The following is a 24,900-nucleotide window of genomic DNA, read 5'->3' as shown; positions in this document are numbered from 1 at the left end:
AAAAGATGTATTGGAATTGGAAAATGTTCAGAAAAGAGCAACAAAAATGATTAGGGGTATGGAACAGCTTCTGTATGAGGAGAGATTAAGAAGACTGGGACTTTTCAGCTTGGAAAAGAGATGACTAAGGGGGAATATGATAAAGGTCTATAAAATTGTGACTGGAGTGGAGAAAGTAAATAAGGAAGTATTATTTACTCCTCATAACACAAGAACTAGGAGTCACTAAATTAAATTAATAGGCACCAGGTTTAAAACAAACAAAAGGAAATATTTCTTCACACAACGCACAGTCAACCTGTGGAACTCTTTGCCAGAGGATATTGTGAAGGTCAAGACTAACAGAGTTCAAAAAAGAACTAGACAAATTCATGGAGGATAGGTCCATCAATGGCTATTAGCCAGGATGGGCAGGAATGGGGTCCCTAGCCTCTGTTTGCTAGAAGCTGGGAATGGGCGATAGGGGATGGATCACCTGATGATTGCCTGTTCTGCTCATTCTCCCTGGGGCACCTGGCATTGGCCACTGTCGGAAGATAGGATACTGGGCTAGATGGACCTTTGGTCTGACCCAGTATGGCCGTTCTTATGTTCTTGAGACAGGTTCATCACGTAGCAGCCTTGTTAAATCTAAGGCCACTTCTGGATACTCACATAGAAGCTGTGTGGCAAAAAGTGCTTTTTTTCCCCCACCAGTGTCTGGCAAGAAAAGCGTGACCCTTGCTACACAGTAATCCATGCCATCATCTTGGGCTCTACAAAATGTGACAATAGGAGATCACCCTGAATCTGGAGCTGGTATAAAGTGTAGCTGCTCGATTATTAAGTATTTTCATGACAAGAGCATGTCACACGGGTGCTCTGATTTATCAACAGACAACAGAAGTGGAACACCCTCCAGATTTCCATGGAAAGAGGCTATTGACAGGGAGGCAAAGATCCCTCGGCTCTGGAATCGACTTTTCCCACTTCCCACATGAATTTAGATCTATTAATCTTCAGGACATGCCTGCAACATCTACCTCTTTTCTTGGGAATGGTTTGAGAGACATAGGGTGATGTCCTGGCCCCACTGAAGTCAGAGTTTTACCACTGATGTCACTGGAGCTAGTACTTTAAACAAACAAAAGTTCTGGAGTGAACAAAAATGTTTTTGTCTGGGAAGTCATGGCTGGGTTGAACATACAATTGTATTAAAAGCTGTTACAAAATGTTTTAACAACTGATCGTTTAACAATATGCAGTTATTAAAACTGTTTCATAGTATGAAAGTATCTCAGAAATTAGGAAATTTTAGCTGCAATCAACTTGAAAACTTTCACATGAACACTTTGGTGATTTTGCTCCAGGCCATTTTGTGATGCAACCATTTCATTTTTGGTGATGTTTTTGTCACATAGCAAAGCTGCTTTTGAAAATATGGAAAATCAGAATGTTCACATTTTGCTTTACACTCCAAAAATTCAGCTGTACTTACTAGTTGAAAATGGTGACAGTATGAAATATTTTACAAAGGCAGACTAAAATGCGAAAATAATATTGATTGAAAAACCTCAATTTTATTTCACTTCTTTTATATATATCTTTATTTGGAAACGCATACATTTTTTGATATAAGAACTCTAATTCTCTTGGAACAGCTTGAGACAATACTTTATAAGGTTACAGAACAAAATATGGCCCTGGCTTCTTGATGATATTCCGCCCCAGGCCATGAGGACCCATGTGAGCAGAGGGAGTCCTCTGCTGACAAGACTGGAGCCTAGGACAGTACTAAAATCTTAGCTAAAACTTTGCTGAAAAGATATATTCAAGGACAGCAAATATATTCTCACTGAGTGCATCTATCCTGAGAAAATCCATAAATGTTTTCTGCACCACAGCAGCTCCACCAGAGATAATGTTGGCAAATGCTGTAGCATAGATAAGGTGTAGGTGTCTTTACCATAGTGTTATCTAATCTTATTTTATTACCATCATGTTCTGTTTCTCATCAACAGCCAAGAAAGGTTTCTTCCAGTAGGGATAAAAAAACAGCATTGGCTACCTTCTAGCGGTTAGAGCACAGGACTGGAAGCCACGAATCCTATTTCTGGTTCTGCCACTGACCTGCCATGATCTTGGGCAAATCACTGTGTCTCGCTATGCCTCTTTCCTACCACCTATTAAAAAGCCTGTTGATTTTCTTCTCGGGGTGCTGAGAAGATTAATGGTTATTTGCGATATATGGAGTCAGAGGCATGTGTGACATTTAAAAAGCAAGTATAAAGATGAGGGCCCTAGATTCTCAGAGAAGGGGTTGCAGATCCTTGATCTCGACAGGCTACTTCTATGTCAGCCCCAGAAGAGATCAGAGCAGAGTGGAGGCTCCTCTTCTCTACACTGGCTGGTTATGACCCTCCAAGGGACCACTTACCAGCCAGGGATTGCTGGAGTGCAGCATCACACCCACTTTCCAGCCCCAACACCAGCGGCTACTGGATGGTGGTGTAGACAGTGGTTTTTTGTGTACTGGGGACTCCTCCTTCAAGGGCAATGCCCTAGGGAGGGACATCTGATAGCTTTCAGCAGTGAGAGGGCTACAAAGAGAGCAAATCTGGGCTCAGGATTAAGCCCAAGGTCCCTGCCCTCAGGAGATTTAATCTAAAATTAGGTCAGGACCAGGACAAAAGAACAGACTGTTGTGGGTGAGTGGGAGAAGAAGACAGCGGTAGAGAAATGGAGGGAATGTGTTTGGGAGCACAGATTCCCATGGAAAGGAACATGTCAAAGTTGCATGCTTTGTGGATTTGATGTTTGTTACTTTCTCTTTTTAAGGGTGGGTCTGCACTGCAGCTGGGACAGTGCAGGTGAACAGACACGTGCTAGTTCTGCTCCAGCCTGCGTGCTAAAAATAGCAGCATGGCTATGGCAGCTCGGGCTAGCCACCTGAGAACAATCCCTCCTGACCTCTGCGTCCATATGCGGTTGGCCAGCCTGAGCTGCTGCCCACGCTGCTGCTCGAGCACACAAGCTCAAGTGGAGCAAGCATGTATCTACCCACCCGCTCTGGGAAGCACCCTCCCAGTTGCTGTGCAGTTGTATCCTTAATGTACATTTATATGAATGAAATATCTGCAAATGAAATCTCTCTTTTAATTCACATTGGCAAAACACTAAGATCCTTGGAGGAAAGGCATTTCAGAAGGACTAAATAGGACCAATAAGAGTTTTTAAAAAAATGTAGTTCTGCCAGTGACTGCTGAAAGATGTAAGGCTCCCAGACTTGGGAATCCATTGTTCATGTGTACTCTGTGTGTCCTGCACCTAGGAATGATCACAGCCAAAGAGCTCTACCCGAAGACATATGCTTTGATTCCAGGTTTTAGGAATAATGCGGATGAACCTGGAAAATATGGGTGGATTTAAGAAATGCTTGACCTGTCTGCTGCTGTTCTTATTCCCCACAAAAACCTGAAAGTAAACAAAATAATGAATTAGTGGGGAAAAAAATTATTACCTTAAAAATGCTGCCTTTTTTTTTTTTAAATCTAAATGCTTCAGAGTTGCTGCGTCAGGGGACAGGGAGGTGGACTGGATCACTCCAGTGGTGTATATTCAGCCTTCCTCCTATAGGTCACTGCTTCAAATCCAAACTGTGGTCTGTGTGAAATGATTTCATGGTCTCTGTTTCTATCTACATCACAGAAACCATCACCACTATCGATGCTAACTGGCCCCTGCGTTGACTGGGGACTGACAAATCCCTCCTTTCTTATCCCTAGATGTGGTCCCTGCAGGTCGGGATTGAAGCACATCCATCAAGGTGGCTTGGGGGATTTTGTAAGTGCTGTACCTGCTGCGTGGATGTAGGGAGGTCTCAGCTCTGTCAATCTGGGACCTTCCACCAGCACTAAATTCACTTAAAAAAATTAAAGCAAAAAATATTTTGCAGTGAAGTTTGGCAGAGGCTTCCATGTACACATTCTGTGCATTCCTTTGACATGTTCCTCTGTAAAAGGCATGCCACAGATTTCATCCCAGGTTCCACGGCATTCCACACAAATTTAGCATCCCCTCCCTTTCATTGTTGAAAATTATTTACATCAGAAATAAAGAGCCATGAAAGGGAAGTTCTAGAGTCCTCTATAAGAGAGCCACCACTCCACCAGCATTTTAAATTCAACTGCAAGAACAATTTTTTGTGCCCCTCATTCTGGGGCTGTCCCTCATTTGGGCCTGGAGAAGTATGACAAAGTGCTCGGGATTCAGAAATGGACAGAATTCTCTGAGTTTAAAATGGTACCTTTCCCACTGAAGTGGAGTCATCCATATAAGGTTTCCATTCTGTGCCTTCATCACTGTAAAGGATGACATAGGTTTTCACAAACTGCTCTGTAGACATGGACTTGCAACCCTGGGTTGTGATAGCGGTTATCTTCTTTGCTTTGAGGAGATCAATCTGCAGCCACTGCTGGTTGTTGTTTGACTACAATCAATACAAAGAGTAATATGTGAGCAAATGCATGTTTGTGCCAATATTCGCACAACAGAAACTTTGCTCAATGACAGTAAAAGCTGTATGAAGACATCCAGTGTTCTCTGCTGGCCACCCATCAGTTTAATCACTGCAGATGATACACGCTGACCCTCTATTCAGCATTCACTTCCATCACCAAAGCAGAATGAAAAGCAATACAAATTCATCCCTGGTGAATTAACGTAGCTCTTATAAAGCACTTCTCATCAATGGATCTCAAAGCGCTTTACAATGTATCATCATCATTCCCATTTTACAGATAGAGAAACTGAGACAGTTAGGGAAACAGACTTGCTCAAGGTCACCCAGCAAGCTAATGACAGAGCTGGTTATAGAACCCAGGCCTCCTGAGTCTCACTCCAATGCTCTAGTCACTAGGCAGTACTGCTGATCAACAGTAAAGCCAACAGAACTGCAACAGATGAATTTGGCTCACAGGCCACCAGCCTTCAGCGCTTAGTCATCCACTGAGTCTGAAGAGCCCACTCCCATGAGTAAGGGCTGCAGGGGCAGGCCCATCAAGTTGAGCATGCTGGGCCTGCTGCCAGTCTCCACACAGTTTCATTGCTTTCCACTTCACATTATGAAATTAGCAAATGTTCTTTTTTTAAAGGAAAAAAAACCTCTTTGTGAGCATGTCACAAACCTCCCACTGGAAGGGAGCTAAGCAGGCTTTTCACAGGAGGACTGGATAGAACAAACCAGAGCACAGTGTGGAGGGAGCACATAGAGCAGGCAGAGACACAAACCAGAGCAGCAGCACATTCGCTAAGGGCAGCAGCTTTGACTTAGCAGTTTTTTTCTTTTGTTTGCTTGTTACCTTCGCTTGCCAGGCATTCACCCTCCCTTCCTGATTGAGACGCGCGAGGGAAGGCTCCCATGAGTTATACCAGGATTTCTTATAGGAAGAAGCTGTAATCTGAGCATTCTTGATCTCCCCATTTTCCATTCCCAGTGGCAGGGAGCAACCTGTAAAAAGAATAGCAGTAGGTCTCCATTTCATCATATATTTGCAGTCAGGGAGTGGAGCTCTCTTTGGCCAGTCATCATTAAAACCAAGTCCAGCAGATCTGTGAAATAAAAGGTTTGTGCATCTGTCTATTATGGGTGAGACTGTCAAAAGCACCCAGAGTTAGACCAATTCTGAGTGTTTTTGCAAGTCCCACTCTGTATTAGTTTATTTGAATGGCAATATAAGAACAAGGGGCTTGTTGTCCTGGGAACTGGGGAAAGGGGATTCACAGCCTCTCATTTCTATGTTGCAGGTCTGAATCCAGCCCAGGGCAGGCGCAACTGCAAGTCAACCATGCAATGACTGTGCAAGGGCTTGTGTGAAATGAGTTTTATTTCACACAATCCTGTTCCTGTTGGCCATGAGTTCACATCACCACTTCAGGTAGTGCTGACTGTCAGTATGCTAATGGCCACTTTGTTGTTCTTGTCAGAGAGGCCTATGAAGGAGACATGAATAAACTCTGCTCCCTCTCCCGGAGGAAGTTTCCCCAGGTCTGTGTTAAGGCACATACATAAGGCAGTGTGCAGGAAGCTGGCACTGCCACTGACCATGCCTTGCCTGTTCTGTGGATAAACAGAGAAAAGCCAGAGCTGTCAATCCAAATACAAACACCAGTACTAAGAGTGGGCTTTTCAAAAGCACTGAAAGGGAAAAGACCCCTAACTTCCACTGGTTTTGAACGGGAGTTGGGTACCTAATAGCTTTTAAAAAAAAATCGCACCCTAAATTCATTAAGGCCAAGGATTTCAGAAGCATCTTGTGATTTTTGGATGTCCAACTTGAGAAACCCAAATTTCAGATGCTGGGCAGAGATCTGTCTGAAAATCAGGTCCCTCTAAGGTGTCTTATATGTTAGGAACCAAAAATCATGAATTGCTTTTGAAAATCTTGGCCCATAATAAAAAAAGGTTGAGCCTATTTTTCTAAGGGGTAGAGGGGAAACAAGTACCAGTGAGTTCTCATTGCTCACCTTTGACTTCGCAGCCCAGGAGTTCCATGCGAAGAGTAGGCCTGTTGTAGGAGTCTGTTGGATAAACCCTAATATACCTAGCAATGATAGGTGGATCAATATGGTTGTCTTTTATCCCATGGGCATCTGAATTACCTTCAAACAACTAGTAAAACAGAAAAAAGCAATTAAGATTTCAGAAAAGATAATGCTATTAATTCAAAGCAATTACAAGCTTGGTCCTGCAAACCCTATGTTATGAGATTAAGTCTTTACTTATGCAATTTCAATATGGCTACTCACATTATAGCAAAACCTAAAAACACATCATCCTTAGCTTTGCCTTACTATAGCATCCAGAGGCTAAACCAGGGACCCAGTATGTTAAGTCCAGTACAGACCCTAATTAGGATATTAATAGACAGACAACTAAGACCAGTAGAGACCTAACATGCATTAGCACCTATCATACAAACACCATGACACTGTGGGTATGGTTACACTACTGCAGCTACAGATGTAGCGTGCTGGGGCTATACTAGTGTAGTGCTGTGGCATTCACCCTTCCTTTGTCACTGGAAGGGGTTTTCCATCAGTGTAGTTAATTCTCCTCTCCAAGAGGTCGCTGGAAGAATTCAGCATTTACAGTGGGGCATAGGCTGAGCTAACTACATTGCACAGGGTGTGATATTTTTCAGAGCCCTGAGCAATGTAGCTAGGTCAATTTAATTTTTAGGTGGAAACCAGGCCTAAGAGTTGACCTGCCGCTGGCAGGGGAGGAGAGTTTGGGCACAGATAGGAGCCCTGGAAGGTGCTATATGGACACTTGGGTTGCATGTGTTAGGTAGCTACTGCTAATATTAGCAGTACTACTGTGACAGGGTGCCAGGGTTGGGCCGCACTGAACAGGGGCATAAGTTCAGCCCAGCATCCCACTCTCCTTGCACATGTGCTCAGGGGAAGGGCCATGAGCCAGAAGTGGGGACAGAGGCCTGTGCAGAAGTGGGGCTGCACAACCAGGGTTATGGGGCTGGGTTGAAGCCCAGGCTGGGGAGATTCCTTATCTCTTATTACTATCCTGTATTCTGCTTTGTTATATACACCAGGCCAGACTAGTAAAGAGATTTACGTGCCTCACGAGGCAGACAGGCATTTAGTGTGGTTTTCAAAAACCCCTTCAGGCACTTAGGTCCTTTGAAATTAGTGGGATTTTTCAATCTGCATCTTCATGTGCCTAAATACCTTTACAAATCGGACCCCTTATTCCTTGAGAAAAGCCCCTGGTGGCTGCCTGTGTGGTACTTTCTGCTGAGCCATCCCACCCGCTTATAGCTGCGTAAAGCTGGGGAGGCTGTGGTGATTAACGAGCAGGCAGACCTTCTGTCCCCCAGTGCTGTTTCCTATGAAGGTGATCCACTTCCGTTTGTCCTTGCTGTAAGTTACAAAGAACTCTTTGACATACAAGGACTTCATCAACTGCTTGGCTCCCTGCGTCTGTATCCCTGTGATCAGAACTTGCCTTTGCAGGTCCACCTGTAGAACAGCAAGATACACAAACTGTAAGAAAAGCTGCACCGTGAACCCAATTTCATCCTCAGGCACCTAAGGCGCGGACCAGGCCTGCATTTAGGCACTCAGAATGGCACTTCCACGCTCAAGATGGGTAGCAGGGTGTTTAAGCTGGTGTGAGAGTCCAAATGAGGAGTTGTGTCCTAATCTATTTTATTGAGGTGTGTATTTACTTGTAGGCACCTTTGGGGTGTTCATCACCACAGTATCTGGGCACTTGACAAACATTAATGAATCCATCCTCACAGCATCTCTGGACGATGCAGTGGAGTGTTGCTATCTCCACTGTACAGACTGGGAGAGCGAGGCACAGAATGGGTAAGGCATACATTTCCAAAGCAGCCTCTGGTTTTGAGCATCCAGCCCCAGACAACCAGCACTTGTCTTTTGGGGACGTTGAGCCCCCACAACTCCAGCTGAAACCACCAGCGGCAATGAGTGCTCAGCACCTCTGAAAAATTAGAACCTGGTGTCTCAAGCTGGGCACAAAAGCACCCTCCAAAAAAAATAAATACAAAAGTCAGGCAACGTTTGAAAGGTCACATGGTGATTGTGTAGCAGAGCCAAGGTCTCCTGATTCCCAGGAGCGAGTGACTTCACCAGAGGACCTTTCCTCCCCCCTTAGGCAGTGACAGTGGAAGCTTCCTCCATGCTAGCCCACCAACAGGCCTCCTCCCTCAGCCGCAGGTGCCATCCCCAGAGCTCACAGGGGTGTTCGGTCTTCATGGCCCATCCAGTCCTTGGTCTCTCTTCTGAGACTCCCAGCAAGGGGGCCAGTTAGCACCAGTTTTGGTGGGAGAAAGGATGGGTTTGTGATGTGGACTGAGAACATAAGCTCATTACACACAGGTCTCTGATCAAGGCTCGTACTGCTGTGATTTTCTGGCTCCAGCAAAACCAGGCTGGATTCAGACAAGCGACACTGCAGAGAAAGCCAGCACATCCTGTTATCTATCCTGTGAGCTGTCAGGTTCCTCCTTAGCAGCAGTTTTAATTGAACATCCATAATAACCTGTAGCTGCTTATAGAAAGTGTCTCTTTGATCCAGTAAGATGAGCGAAGAGGCAATTTTTAGAGGAGATAGACTTAGCATAGCTCTGACTGGCTCAGCAAGGAGTCTGGGAGGCTCCCATCTGCCACACCTGGCAAAGCAGCTGCCTAGGGATCACTCAAGTCCCATTTAAGAGCATGAGCCACAGTGACATGCAGGACATACTGTCTGTCAAGCTACAGAGAGCGGGGGCCTGATTTTCAAAACAGCTCAGCTACCGGTTAGGCACCAAAACGAAGTGACCAGATACTCAGAAGTACTCCGCACCCAGAAGTCTCCATTCTTGAACATCTGGCCAGGTCTTTAGGGGCCTAACAGGTCGCTCAGCTTCTCCAAGAACCTGGCCACTTGTTCCAGGGTGTCTGGAAAGTCACCAGAAGCTGAACAGGAAGAGCTTAAAGTACAAAACAACTTGTAATGCATTAACCACCCCCACTCCACGTAACAGTTTGTGTAGTGAAGTAGAAAGCAGATGTCCAGCCCACGACTAGATTGGAGGATTAGCCGGTCATACAGCAAGGGGTGAATACATGTACACATTGAGAGATGGGGACAGCAAAAGGACAGGCTGTTTATCTATAGTATGATTATACCCTGGGCAGCAGCAGGGCAAACTTCCCCGCAATTCCCCCTGACAACAGGCCATGACCCTGACACAATACTGGGGCAGGGGCTCAGCATTCACTTGAAGATGAGCGTGCAACCTACTGAATCATCAGTACCACTTCCTGCAACACCTGAGTTTTCCTGGGCAGCTTCTTTGGGAAGGTCTAGTTATAGTTTGACCTTGTTTAACATACGAGACCCAAAATAAACCCAGCATGTGTGTGGTGGTGTAGCTGCAGGCATCACCTAACCTGTCTGGACCTCACAGTGGATAAGTATGTATTATACCAACCATACCTGGATCCATGGAAATTCACCTCGCTCCATGTCAGTGCTCCAAGCATTATATTTTCCAGTGTTGTTTAATCTAGCTAATTTAGGCTCCCAATAGTCTAGGTTGAAAAAAGGAACAAGGATATATGGTAAAAATCAAGGAAAACTAGAAAGCCACTGGCTTCTCAGCATGCGTATTTCAGTTCTTTTTTGGTATGTCCTGAAGAAAGAGACTCCTGTACAAATACCTGATAAGCTGTAAAGCTGAGAAAAGCTTCAGAGACATTGGATGTTATCAGCAAATAAAAATTGATTGTACCTGCCCCCTAATCTTCTGTAGGTATAGATAATGCTGTTCAAGGAGGCAGTGTAGCTATCCCATCAAAACTCCTTCTGCCAGCCTTCTTCTGCCACTACTAAGGTGCTCTGCTGGCATAGCTACGCTAGCCAAGTTCTGCAGTATGCACATGGCCCTGGGCTGCTCAGTCCTGCTCTGAATCTGGGTCTGCAGAACCGAGAGCTTTCTGAAGTCTGACAGCCTGTAAATTACTGAAATGATGCCATAAGACAGTAGCATGTATGAAACATGGAGAGGCAGAGAAAATCTACAATTGCACTGCCTGGTGCCAAGTCATATTACTGAAGACCATGTCTGACCTTCTCAAATAATAAAATGTTCTTCTACAATGTGTTTAAACTCACTTATGTGACGAGAAGCACTGATCTGTGAATCAAGTATAAGTCCATTCATTAGGCCCATTGGTAGCTTGCACTCTAGACAGAACACAAAAATGGTTGATTACTGATGAGCTGCATTCCATAAATAATCAGGAAAAAGAGGGTCATTCAGAGTCATGTTTGAGGAGGTGGCTGGACCTTTCTGATGAGGTCACCCTTTGTACCAACTCCCAGTAGGGCAAATTTGAGACTTCATCACTATTAAAAAAAGAAAGGGAGAGAGAGTGCGAGAGATAGAGCTCTGTATGCCCACAGGATCAAAATCATCTCTGCATTCAATTCCCTCAATTAAGGATTCACAGGTGGTTTTAGAGAATCAACGAATGCAAAGTTAGTGCTCTGAATGCTGTACAACACATCTTTTAAATTCAATGTACTATAATCACTCCATGAGCTTCCCCTCCCTCAATTCAGATTCTATTCCATCATTACTGTCCCATGCCCTGAAAGGGAGAGAACTATATAACTAGAATCCTGTATATTAGAATGATCATGATTACATTCAGTACCTTTTTCTACAACAATAAAAGAGGCCTGCATTCCAGCTTGCTGATATTCCCCCACTTCGGTGTCTAAAAGCCACATGCCAGCTTTTGGTGGTGTCATTTCAATAGTTCGAAATGAGCCTTTAAAAGCAAGTGGAGAAAAACAAATCAGAGCTAATCTATTGAAACGTTAGCAGGAGATTGGCTGAGACGGAACAGTGAGGTTGGATAAACCAAGGGCTATCTATCCTGCCCATTCCTGGTGGCTTGACAAAGTGAGAGTCTAATATACTGCACCTATTGGAAAGCATAGCAGACACCAACATCTTCTCCTTTTAATAAACAGGTTCTAATTAGAGACATGCAGTAATCAAAAGTTAAGATCTGAATCCATGCTTCACTGCTTTAAAATTTACCTTTTCACGTAACCTTGGATGCATGCACATATTTTGTATAATACTGCATACACAGTATGTGCTGTGTGGTCATGTGGTGAATGACCTAACCTTTTACACGGTGGTAACAGTAACTGTGGTAACAGTAACTCTGAGGGGCTGATGCTGGCCCCTGCTCCAGCCATTGCTCTGGCAGTGTGTAAGGGTTGTAAAGGAGCCACAACAGACCATGCACTAGAGGGGAATTCTCCATGAGTCACAGCCTTATGCTTCCCCCACCATCCTGACACATTCTTAAAAACCTCCAGTGACGGGGATTCCACAACCTCCCTTGGAAGCCTATTTCAGAGCTCAGCTACCCTTAGAGTTAGAATGTTCTTCCTAATGTCTAACCTAAATCTCCCTGGCTGCAGATTAGTCCCATTACTTCTTGCAGGCCCTTCAATGGAGAACAATTGGTCATCGTCCTCTTTATAACAGCATTTAACATACTGGAAGACTTATCAGGTCGCCCCCTCAGGTTTCTCTTCTGAAGACTAAACATGTCCAGTTTATTTAACCATTCTTTATAGATCAGGTTTGCTAACGCTTTCATCATTTTTGTTCATCTCCTTGAGACTGTCTCCATTTTGTCCACATCTTCTCTAAAGTGTGTGCCCAGCACAGGTTCTGGCTTTTAATTTTCCCCGGTGGTGCTCAACCCCTACTCAGCCCCAAGCCCCACCTCCACCCTCACCCTGCCTCTTCTCATCCCTACTCCACCCCGCCTCTTTCTGACACCTCCCCTGAGCGCGCCCCATCCCTGCTCCTCCCCCTCGCAGCACCTCCTGCATCCCATGGAACAGCTGTTTAGCAGTGTGCAGGAGGCACTGGGAAGGAGGGGGCAGGAGTTGGTCAGAGGGGGCCAGCAGCAGGTGGGAGTCTAGCTTAGCTGCTGGTGGGTGCTAAACACTCACTAATTTTTCTCTGGGGAGATACTGGCCCTGGAGCATTCACAGAGTCTGCACCTATGGTGCCCAGAGTTGGACACAGTACTCCAGCTAAGGCCTCACCAGTGCTGAGTAGAGCAGGACAATTACTTCCCAAGTCTTACATACAACACTCCTGTCACTAGACCCCAGAATGATATTAAGCCTTTTTCACAACTGCATCACATTGCTGACTCAGTTTAAATTTGTGATCCACTATAACCCTCAGATCCTTTTCAGCAGTACTACCATCTAGCCAGTTTTTCCCCATTTTGTAGCTTTGCATTTGATTTTTCCTTCTTAACTGAAGTACTTTGCACTTGTCTTTATTGAATTTCATCCTATTGATTTCAGACCAATTCTCCAATTTGTTATGGTTGTTTTAAATTCTAATCTTGTCCTCCACCCCTCCCACTTTGGTACCACCTGCAAATTTTACAAGCACTCAGTTATCCATGTCATTAATGAAAATATTGACAAGTTCTGGACCCAGGACTGACCCAGGATGGACCCCAATGGATAACCCCTCCCAGTTTGTCAGCAAATCATTGCAAACTACTATCTGAGTACCATCTTTCAACCTATTGTGCACCCACCTTATAGTAATTTCCCTAGTTTGATTATGGGAATGTCTCGTGGGATTGTATGAAAAGCATTTTGATGGGGAAAAAAAAGAGCTCTATTGTGATTATTAACTAGTTATTCATGGGCTCTTTCTCTTCAGTATGAATACTAAGCTTTCTAGCCACAAGTCTCCAAGCACTTTACAAAGGGAAATCAGCATTATTGTCCTCATTTTGCAGATGGGGGAAACTGAGGGACAGAGCAGGAAAGGGACTTGCCTATGTTCACACAGCAGGTCAGTGGCAGAGCTGGGAACAGACCCCAAACAACACGGCCTCCCACCTCTATCTCCACTATACAAACCTGCTGTGCCTGATCAGGACATCAGTCCAAGCACTCCATATCCATCTCCAACCTTGCCTAGTAACTTACATTTCAGACGAAAGCAGCCTCCTCTCCAGTCCCACCTCCCCAACTCAGTGAAGTAGATCTGTGGTTCTCAAACTTTTGTACTGATGACCCCTTTCACACAGCAAGCCTCTGAGGGAGACCCCCGCATATAAATTAAAACACTTTTTAATATATTTAACATCATTAGAAATGCAGGAGACAAAGCGGGGTTTGAGGTGGTTGCTGACAGCTTGCAACCTCCCATGTAATAACCTCGCAACCCCCTGAGGGGTCCCGACCCCCAGTTTGAGAACCCAGAGGTAAATGATGCTGAGGTTGGGGAAGTCCTTTCCGACCTCACAGGAAATGAACAGCTAGTATCTTGCAACACAAGACTTGATCATCACTATCTTAATGGGCCCAAGCCAATTTCTGCTTCTGCTGCTCTAGTGACATGAATTTTAGTAGAGTCACTCCAACATTACCAAGTTTAGGGTTTAGCCTCATAATTATGAGTATAAATGACAAGACACTGAGCTGATATGTACCTGGAAGGAGAGGGTAGACACCAAGCTGATGCCCAGGGACTTCTGTGAAGGTCTGACCATGAAAGTGAACCACGTGAATATCTTTTGACCCGCCCATATTCAACAAGTGCCATCGGACCAGTTCATCTTTATACATCCTCAGTCCTTGCAAGTGATATATGATCCCATTAATGGCTGAAAAGAAAAATATTACAAGGGATAAAAAAAACTGCAAACACACTCCAGCTGAGCAGCAATAAAGATGTCAACTAGAGTTGGACCAGAGGATACAGATTGGCTCTAGATCCAAATGTCTCCAAAGCCTATAGAGTTTCAGATCTGGTGTCCTGGTCAATGCCAATCTCAAGTGTCAACATATAATAATGACCTTCTCAGTTAATGAATTAAGTGTCAATGCAAGCGTAATTGATGGTCATTCAAATAAGCGAGAAGGCTTTCTACCTTCCTGGTAGAAACAAAACGAACAAAAGCTCCAGAAACTCTTGAACAGTTAAAAGTAGATAGTGTTGAAATGTATCTGTTTGAACAAGTCGAACATGAGGCCAGCTTGATTCATACTAGGTTTGTGAGCCAACCTAACCCCATAAACCCTATATTAGGGGGCCTAAATTAAGTGGATTCCTCTTAAAGGGTCATTATCAGGTGGGTGTTGCAGCTCTGAAAATTTCAAAGGAAACCTCTCCCAGGGTCCTTGCTGGCAGTGGAAAAAAAAGGTCTCGAAAATATTAATCAACTGTTGAGCAATACCCCAATGTCTGCCTGAGACTGCAAACAGCCTAAAGCAATAGCTCTGAGAGGTGTGAACTATCCACTTCATCTGAATAGTGCATTGATTCTGAAATGTAAAGGTGATGATTTAAATGTAAACTTTGTTAACTATTTCACACCTTATCATTTTAGTGGAAACATCCAGCAAATGTGCTTATTCCAATTACAAACTGCCTCTGATCTCCTCAGTTGGGGGATTTAATACTAAAATAAACTAACAGAGGTTACTGTGTTGATGGCAATATTCAATATCATATTAAATTTAGAAGAACTCCATTTTTCAAATTTAAATGAAAGTGCCACAGAATTCACAGCCTGCTGCCCCTGAATGCCAGAGAATTCAGAGACCAGGCCACAGGATTTAGGCACTGCTTGCTGTAGAGTACAGGGGGCTTGAATATAATGAGACAGACTCTATTAATGTCAACAGATCTGACTTATGCCTGACTTTAAGGACCACATTTTTAAAACGTGGCTTCCATTTTCATGTACAATCACTTATTCACATGAATAATAGCACTAAGAGGCCAAGTTTCCAAAAGAGGTCTCCCATTTAGGCACCTAAATGAAGTGATCATTTTTTCAAAAGTGTGCATCATCCAACAGCTCTCATTGTTGTGAATGGGGGGAGCTGCTGGGTCCTTAGCTCTTTGGAATAATTGGCCACTTCTTTGGGTACATAGGTGGGAACTGGACTCTTCTGAAAAGCCAAATTCTGTTGTGGGTGCCAAGCATGTCTGAAAATCCACCCCCTATGCACAAACTCCCATCTGTGCCAATTAGAGCTGGCTGAAACCCAGATGTTCTGTTTCATGGGGAATTTCACAATTTTTCTGAAACACAAAAATGTATTTTAGTGGGAAATATAATTAAAACTGATGCAAATTGCAAAAAAATTTGGCATAATCAGATCAGCATTTTCAATTCAACTGAAAATTGTTTCAGCTGAAAAATTTCCTACCAGGTCTCCTACCAAACAAACAAAAAAAAACAACCCACCCACACACCACCCAGATTGAGCCTATGCTATGCCTGGCTGAAAATTATCTGGAAACTGCTTTTTAATGGAAAATTGATTTTTTTTAAATGAAATTCTCATAGAAAAGGTTCTGTTTTCCATGGAAAACTTACTTGTGTTGAAAAACCTGAAGAACCAGGGAGATTATGGTTTTCAGCCCACAACTGAAAACTTCCTGTTCAAAACCTGAAAACTTTTTTTTTTTTGGCAAAGTGAAAATTTTCTGAGGAAAATTTTAACAAAAACATTTTTTCTGTTTTTGTCAACATTTTCCAACCCGCTCTAGTCTATATGCATATTGTATTTTTATATGCACAAGAAATAGTGCAAAAAAAAGTGCATGCAAATGATGTATGCATGCAAAGAGACAAGTGCACCAAGAGAAGTTGGGTTGAGATCTTTTTAACTCCTTCCTCTTCCCTCCCAACATGGATAACTGACAAAGGGAAACATTAGTACCATGGAATTTATGGTATTTTTGCGGTTCTGAGGTCTTCTCACTGTAAGTCCTTTTGGAATGTTTATTGAAGTACCAGCTTTTCTCTTCATCAAAGACCATAAAAAGCAGGACAAACTCTCGGGTATCTACTGGCCTGTTGTTACTTGTACTGAGGGTTCCCTTTTGACAGATCAAGACTGGACCAATCAAGCCTGAGTGAATATCTTTCTCCTGGAAGGCAATAAATACAAATTACAAGTAAAAGTTAGGGTTTCCCAAAATACGTCATTAATAACAATTTGCACACTCACAAGGACTTTCATTTGAGGATTTTCCCTTACAAGTGTTAACATTGGTGCACAGGAATTGCCAGACTGGATCAGACGCAAGGCCCTTGCAGTTCAGCATTGTGTCTCCAACAGTGGCCAGTGCCAGATTTTTTCATGTTTTTTAAATATCCCTAAAACGTATGCTGCCAGTCCCTGATCCCTGTCTAGTTCTGCATGGGTGGCCAGTTCCAGAGGAGGCTGTACCATGGTTATATAATGGCATTATACTCATTTCTGTATTGTTCCCCATCCTATTCCATATGCATCATAACATTTTGCTTGCTTTTTCAACTGCAGCTGCACATTGAGCAGAGGTTTTCATTGATCTGTCTGCAGTGATGCTCAGGTACCGTTCCTAAGTTGATATGGTTAATTTAGAACCACATAAGGTGCAAGTAGTTTAACATTTTCTGTCTAATATACATTATTTTGTATAAATCAATACTTAATTTAATCTACCATCATGTTGCCCATTCAACTAGCTTGGTTAAGTCCCTCTGAAATTCCTCACAGTCTTCTCTGGACTTAGCTAACCTAAATTAATTGTGTCATCAATAGATATTGCTACTTCACTAGTCACCTCTCTCTCTTTCCAGGTCATTAAAAAAAAAAAACCAGACAAAACACAAGAATGGAGCTAATACAGAACCTTGTGACCCCTTGCTGTTAGCCTTTTGCCATCATGAAAACTGACCATTTAATCCTACTGTTTGTTAACGCTTTTAACCAGTATTTGATCCATGACTATACTCAGCCTTGCATTGTAGGACTAATTACTTTCCTCAGTAGCCTCCTATGCGTGACCTTGTCAAGGGCCTTTTGAAAGTGTAAATAAAATATGCCATTTGATTCTGCGTTATATGCTATTTTACTGACACATTAAAAGGATTCTAACAGATTAGTGACACAACTTCCCTTTACAGAAACCATGCTGGATAGACCCTATCATACCATGATCTTCCATATCTTTTATTATTCTATATGAATGATTTTTCAACCAAAATTTACCAGGTACAGAAGTAAGACTTTATTAATTAATAAAGGTTGGGTAAAGGTCCCATTTTACAGATGAGGAACCCAGATCCAAGATGTATTTGCACATTACATTGCAAACATGGGGGCTGGGCAAATCTCTCAGCTATGCTATATTCCTAACTAAGGGCCTGATACAAACGTCTACTAAACTCAACAGAAGGACTTTGGATCAGGCCCTAAATTTGAGACAGAGGGCTTGATTCGACATTGCCTTGCGTAGCTACTGAACTCTATGCAAAGTGGCTATGAAATGCTACCAAATCAGAGTTCTCCACCCATTCATGCCAGTGGCAGCAATTTATATTTACTTTGCATAGGCATAAACTATTAGATGAGGAACAAGAGAGTGGTGAATCAGGCCCAAAAGAATAGGAAGCAAAGCTAGTATTTCAGCAACAAGACATAGCAATTGTTATCCAACAGACTGTAGCACCCTTCTGCTTAGATTTCCTTACCGGGTTTACACCAGAGTAATAGGCCCAGGACCTACAGGCTGTTCCAGGTTGTATAGGTCCAGACCGCTTGGTTGCAAACCATATGTAGGTATAGGTGTCATTTGGCTGAACTGCATCATCCTTTTTGAACCAGTCTGGAGACTCATCTTCATAACTGGTTCCCTCAGAGGATTTCTCATAGAAAAGCCCATGGGAATGGAGGGAATATGGTCTGGATGCGAGATTTTTAAAATGAACCTGGAAAATAAATACAGGCAGATCCTTGATTAGCAGATTTGGGCCTAAACCAACCCCCCAGGCATAAAACACTCATGAACGGTGTAAAGTACAAATTCAGGATTCAGATTTGTCTATTGATTATGGGCTAGACTGTGCGTGGTTGGAGGTGGGGAGTGTAACTCCTGACACATCTTTATGGAGTGCAGCAGACTGCACTGTGCACAGCTAGTAGTATGTGGGGAGCAGGGTAATGGCTCTGCCTACTCCCTGCCCCCTTTCCAGCATTGTTCCCAAGAGGGAGCAAGTTGGTAGCAGCCCCTGCATTCCTGTGAGAACCCCAATTCCAGGCAGGTCTACCATGGGTTGCACAAGGTTGATAGGGAGTCTTTATTCTTTCTTACACCCTTGGGTGGCTGTGTTAGACAGGGCACAAGCTAGTTCTACAGTAATACCAGATCCCAGTGTTTGTAATTCCCACTGATGTCAATGGGAGTTTCTCTATTATGCATCTCCCTCATCCCAGAGGTGGACTGCCAGGGCAAGGAGCTGGTCTTTTCTCCCTCACTCAGAGGATGGAGTTCCAAGATTAGGGTTGGCTTTTGTCTCCTCTTTTCTTGTTCCTGATTTTTATGTAACTCATCTGTTCCCTTATGTACTGGAGAGCCTGGTCAAAGAAGTTCGAGATAATGAACAGGTGGCTAATGGTTCGAATGGTGGTCCGGTGAGGCATTTCAGTACCAGGTTGAGATGCCATGTTGGTATAGGTTGTCGCACGTCTGGGTAAACATTTCTGAGACCCTTGAGGAAGCGTTTTGTAGCTGGGTGTGCGAATGTCGAAGTTCCATCGATCTCTTGGTGGAATGCTGAAATGGCCGCAAGGTGGACTCTGATCAAGCTCATTGTTAAGCCAGTGCTTTTCAGCTCCAATCTAAGATTAATGGTAGCGCAGCTGAATTGCTCATCAAGTGTCTTCCTTGACACCAGGCAGAGAACCTCTTCCATTTTTGAAGCGATGTGTTTCTCATAGTCAGTTTTCTGCTGTTTAATAACATGTTTGACTTGTTCCACGCAGGTTATTTCGTCATGGTGGAACCATTCAGAAGCCATGCCTGTAGGTGGAGTATCTCCAGATTCGGGTGGAGAGTTTGACCATTGTGTTGAGACAGCAGATCCGACCGGCCCGGGAGAGCTCGCGAGGCGCATATCGCCATGCATAACAGGTAAGGATACCATGCTTGCCTGGGTCATGTTGGGACTGTAAGGATAACTTTGGCTCTGTCTGCTCATATCTTGTGTATCACGTATGATATGACTGGTATCGGTGAAAACACATACATGAGTGGTGCCTCCCATTTGATGAAGAAGGCATCCCCTAATGACAGATAGCCCCAGTCCTGTTTTTGAGGATAACACTGTGCATTTGTGATTCATTGGGGATGCAAACAGATCGATGGTGGGGAGTGCTCCACCGTTTGAAGATTGAACTCAGGACCTCTCCATTCATCTCCCATTCATGATCCTGGGAGAAGTAGCTGCTGAGCGTGTCTGCTGTCACATTCTGACAACTTGGCACCTAACACGCTGAGATGTTTACGTTATCTTGTATGCACCAATTCCAAAGTTTCATGGCTTCTGTGCATAGAGAATATAAGCGAGCCTCTCCTTGCCTGTTGATGTAGAACATGCAGGCGATATTGTTGGTCATAATTCAAATGGATTTGTTCCATATATAAGGTAGGAAGTGCCTGCAGGCAATGCAAACTGCTCATAGCTCTAGCAAACTCATGTGCAGTAGAGTCTCTCCCGGAGATTATTTGCCTTGTATCATGTGTTGACTCATGTGAGCACCCTGGCCTATCAGTAAGGCATCTGTGGTGATCAATGTTGTCAGGGGTGTCTGTTGAAAAGAGATACCCATACAGATATTTTGTAGCCTTGTCCAGCATTGTAATGAGCTGAGGACATTTGGTGGAACTGTGAGCCGTTTGTGTAGGTTGTGTTTGCTTAGTATGTATACCATGCTTAGCTAACCCTGTAGACTTCGTATATGTAGTCTTGCATGTTGTACCATGAACATCGTGGCTGTCATGTATCGTAGTAATTTTAGGACCATGCGAGCCCAAACTTGAGGACTGACTTGTACCTCTGAAATGAGGCTAGTGAGAGTTTGTGAATCTGGTAAGGGGCAATGACGCCTTGGCTTCTATGGCGTCGAGGTGTGCCCTGATAAAAGTTTAGTTGTTGGACTGGGTTTATGGTTGATTTCCATTCATTTATTTGTAGACCCAGCTCCCGGAATAGTGTGAAAGTGGATTGGACTGTGTCCATTGTGTCTTGTAGGCAATCATCCAGGTAGGGGAAAATTATTTTCCCGTTTGTGCAGATGAGCTGTTACCCCTGCTAGAGTTTTGGAGAAGACTCTTGGTGCTGTGGATAGGCCAAATGGTAGTACTCCATATTGGAAGTGTTCTCGTCTACTGTGAATCATAGACATTTCCTATGAGCAGAATGAATGGTGATATGGAAATAAGCATCTTGGAGGTTGAGGGCTGAAAACCAATACCCCTGTTGCAATGCTGGGAGTATCATACCCAATGTGACCATCTTGAATTTTTGGGATCTGACAAACTTGTTGCGCTTCTGTTGATCCAGGATGGGTCTCCATCCCCTGCTCTTCTTCTGGGTCAGGAAGTAATGGGAGTAGAATCCCCTCCCTTTGAATTGTAGTGGCACTTGTTCCACAGCACCTAGGTAGAAGATGATTGACTTCTTGTCATAGTAGGTGCTCTTGAGAAGGGTTCCTGAAAAGGGACAGGGTAGGGTAGATGGGTGGGAGGTAAGGGAGATAGTGTATCCTGACTTGATAACTTCCAACACCCATTGGTCTGATGTTCTAGTGGCCCAGATGTGGTAAAAGGGCTGGAGTCGATGGCCAAAAACTGTGGATGGGTCAGGCGTGAGCACTGTTTCGTGAGGGAGGTTGTTCACACCCTCGACCAACTTTTCAAAATTGCGGTTTTGGAGGTTCTGCGTGAGAAATCTGCCCCTGAGATTGAGGTGGTCGCTGGCATTGTGATCACTGATATTGGCATTGTTGCCTATTTGAGAAGTCTCTAGGTCTCTGAGATGGTTGGTATCTCCTTCTCTTTGCAGGGGGGGTGTATATCCCCAAAGTGTGGAGCATGGCATGAGAGTCCTTCACTGAATGAAGGACCTTGTCCATCTTCTGAGAGAAGAGTTATTGCCAGTCGAAAGATAAGTCCTCTAACTTTTGTCTGGAGTTCTTTTGGCTTCTGGCCTCGGGGATACCATGAGGCTTGGCGCATTACTGAGGCTGTGGATGTTGTTCTGGCTGCCGTGTCTGCTGTGTCCAGTGCTGCCTGAAGGGCTGTTTTGGATCTGAGCTAGCCCTTGGTGATGACGGCCCAGAATTGTGTGTTTTTCCTCTGGTAGCTCAGAGGTGTGCTGGGCAAGTTTCCCATAGTTGCTGTAGTCGCATTTGGCCAGTAGTGCAGAATAATCGGCCACCCGAAACTGAAGGACATTGGAATATATCTTGCGTCTGAATAAGTCGAGTCTTTTGTGTTCTTTGTCATGGGGTGTAACCTTGAATTGTGGCTGCTTGTTACGGTGATTTACTGCCTCAACAACTACGTTCTGGCAGGAGATCGCCTCTCTTTTCGCAGACCTCTCTGCGGAGATATCTGAGCTCACTTTTTTGTTTTTTTCAGTGGGTAGGTCTCCTTTTCCATACCAGAGAGGCTGTTTGCTTGTTCTCTTCAGGCTGGAGGGACTTCTCTATCAAGATCATTTTAAGACGGAGATCTCTATATCGCTGGGCTCTGTCTTTCAGGTTGCTGCAGTGGGAATATTTCTGGGGAATATGCCCCTAACCCAGGCAGCGTATACATAAAGAGCGTCCATCTTCTTATGTTTTTATGTTCTTATCTGAAATGGGCATGGCATCACGGCAGGAGCCGCATTGTTTGAAGCCTGGAGACCCCGGCATTTTAACTAGTCACCATCCTTTAAGGGTGGTGGTGGACTGTTGTCTAACGAACTAACAATAAATCTGTTTTTGTTTTACTAACGCTAACTCTCTCTCTAACAGCTTATCTAAATATTTACCTAAAAACTATTTCTTAACGGTTTGTAGGGAGCAGTGCTAACAATGTCCCTTTGCTCCCTTTTCAGCAGAAGACGGTTGAGAAGGAATCTGAGGGCTTGAATCGCGCGCATGCTACACACAGCACCAATGGTGCCATGAGACACCTACTGCGCATCCGTGACCCACGTGGACACTGCTACCATAAATTTCCAATCGACAGCACCAGGACATACCACTGCTTAAAGTGGAGTACCCACAGGGATACTACTCAAAGAACCACCCTGTTCCATTCAATTCATCCCACAAGGGGTCAACAGCTTCCTTATAGTAAATATTCTAATACTCTGTCCCAAAAGATAGTGACCGCTTCTCTTTGGGAAGACTATTTCACTGCCTCAAAGAGCTCATTCACAGGAAGCGTGCCTTTTTGTAATATTCCCTTGTTACTACTAGCTATAACCCCTTGTATTGTATTTATTATTTGTATTGCTTCCACGTCATCCTTAGCATTTATGTGATGGCCGGCATCTTGGCCACCGTGCAGGGATTGAAGTGAGAACCTCCAGAACTAAAAGCATGAGTGGCTACAACTTGAGCTAAAGCTCCATAGCTGGCTGTGAGTGTAGAGGGACTGTGACAACTCCTGTCCTCTGAGAATTGGCTCAGAGGGGAGACCTGTAACACATAGTGGCCAGCGAGTTCTTTACACTAGAACTGCTCAACATTTTTACATCAAAGTATTTTTAAGACAAAAAGGACTTTTCAGACAAATGTAAACATTTTCATTTTTGTCTAAAGTTTCAGGTTTTTCACTAAAAAATTTTTTCAAGTAAAAAACTCATGTTTCAGTTCAGTTTTGGGGAAAATTATGTTTTCAAAGAGCAAATCTCCCTCCCCTCCCCCACTTTTTGGTTTTGTATTAAAAAACAAAGCTTTTTTGGGTGGGAAGTTAAGGAAAAAAATTGTTTTTTACAAGAAGTTCCACCAAAAATGACTGATATTTTTCAACCAGTTCCAGCTCAGCCCCTTCAGATCCTCGTAAGAAACCTTCATGCACCAAACACCTGAAGCCTTGACTTACTTGGATGACATCATCTACCTCAGCCCTGATAACAGGACCCAGGATACCCAGGTGTTCTTCATACTCCCCTTCGGGCTCCCGAGTTGTAAAGGTACTATCCACATAGCTTCGGAAAATCACTTTTCTGTATATGGTGTTGCCCCCATCATGGCTGGTTCTGTCATTCCTCATTGGGCTGAGGGGAACATAATGAAATTAGAAAAATTATGGAATTAGAATATAATGGAACATAAACATCATGAATTAGAAAAACTGACATCTTATGATGAAAATTAAAGACCTACACATAAAAATGCCTCAAGATGTAGTCTGAGAAACAGTTACATTTACCGTTGGAATGCTTTGGAGGAAAAAGTATCAGCACAAATGTCAGTGATTCACACTGAAAATGTGTGATCCAGGATAATAAAGTAACTACAAAATGATATCGCTACATTCCATTTTTCTCCTCAGTGATTCCACACCAAATTTGCTCAGTTTGCAAATCCTGAAATAGTTTTTCTAACCACCAGTGATGAAAATTTTCTCTAATACCTGAAAATCCATCTGGGCTATTTATACCTCTTACACCCTCATCCATAAGAAACTGAATCAGAACTTAAGAGTTCTGGTGGAGCAATAAGAATCCAGCTCCCTCTCCCACAGATGTATCAGCTCTGGAGAGCTAATGGGAATAAAGGATGTAATTAGTTATCAGCTATAATTCAGAGCCGCATGAGGCAGTGATGTTGACAGCTCAGTGAGAAGGTGTCATCTTTGCATATTTGCCATCTGATCACAACCACATTTAAAAATGCAACTGAACTGTGGAGAAATAGGAGTTTAGTCCCTCATAGTCACCTAAGGTACATCTACACAGGCCACAGCAGACTCGGGCTTGCACTACCCAACTAAAAATATCTGTGTAGATGTGGCTTCGGCTTTGAAGCCTAGGGATGGGGGTGGGAGTCAGAGACAAAGTGCCAGCCTGTGCTTCAATTTCAACGCACTGTCTACACAGCTATTTTTATAGTATTAGCAAAAGGCCAAGTATGTTGGGCTGCACTTGGAAGGCTTGCTGCTGCAGACTGTGGAAGAGCACTACTTCTCTAGTGCCTAAAGCAAAGGCCTGGGGATCATCTCTTCCTCATGCAGCTCTGAATTATAGCTGATAACTAACTACATCCTTTATTCTCATTAGCTCTCCAGTGCTGATACACTTGTGGGAGAGGGAGCTGGATTCTTATTGCCTCACCAAAACTCTAAGTGCTGATTCAGTTTCTTATGGATGTAGGTTCTAGTCTCAACTCTTCCAAAGACTCAGGGACAGATCCTCAGCTGCGGGAAGTTGTTGCAGCACCACTGACTTCAGTGGTGCTATGGTCATTTATATCAGCAG

At 43.8% G+C, this 24,900-nt stretch overlaps 1 protein-coding gene across 1 annotated transcript in view; it reads right to left on the bottom strand.

Moving 5' to 3' along the window:
- Positions 1-1,596: 1,596 nt before the first annotated feature.
- Positions 1,597-24,900, bottom strand: part of LOC127055588 (coagulation factor V-like) — a 60,703-nt gene continuing 37,399 nt past the window's right edge. Inside the window, exons 14-25 of the mRNA XM_050962779.1 lie at positions 23,523-23,697; positions 18,115-18,351; positions 16,316-16,526; positions 14,071-14,244; positions 11,230-11,346; positions 10,685-10,756; positions 10,007-10,101; positions 7,861-8,016; positions 6,505-6,649; positions 5,340-5,488; positions 4,286-4,468; positions 1,597-3,453 (exon numbers count right to left, since the gene is read on the bottom strand). Coding sequence (XP_050818736.1) covers positions 3,307-3,453; positions 4,286-4,468; positions 5,340-5,488; positions 6,505-6,649; positions 7,861-8,016; positions 10,007-10,101; positions 10,685-10,756; positions 11,230-11,346; positions 14,071-14,244; positions 16,316-16,526; positions 18,115-18,351; positions 23,523-23,697 — 1,861 coding nt within the window. The 3' untranslated portion in view covers positions 1,597-3,306. The remainder of the gene's footprint in view (positions 3,454-4,285; positions 4,469-5,339; positions 5,489-6,504; positions 6,650-7,860; positions 8,017-10,006; positions 10,102-10,684; positions 10,757-11,229; positions 11,347-14,070; positions 14,245-16,315; positions 16,527-18,114; positions 18,352-23,522; positions 23,698-24,900) is intronic.

This window comes from Gopherus flavomarginatus, chromosome 1 (assembly GCF_025201925.1).
Source record: "Gopherus flavomarginatus isolate rGopFla2 chromosome 1, rGopFla2.mat.asm, whole genome shotgun sequence".
Lineage (NCBI taxonomy): Eukaryota > Metazoa > Chordata > Testudines > Testudinidae > Gopherus > Gopherus flavomarginatus.
The sequence above is the reverse complement of the archived record's forward strand: the minus strand, read 5'-3'. Positions and strand labels throughout refer to the sequence as shown.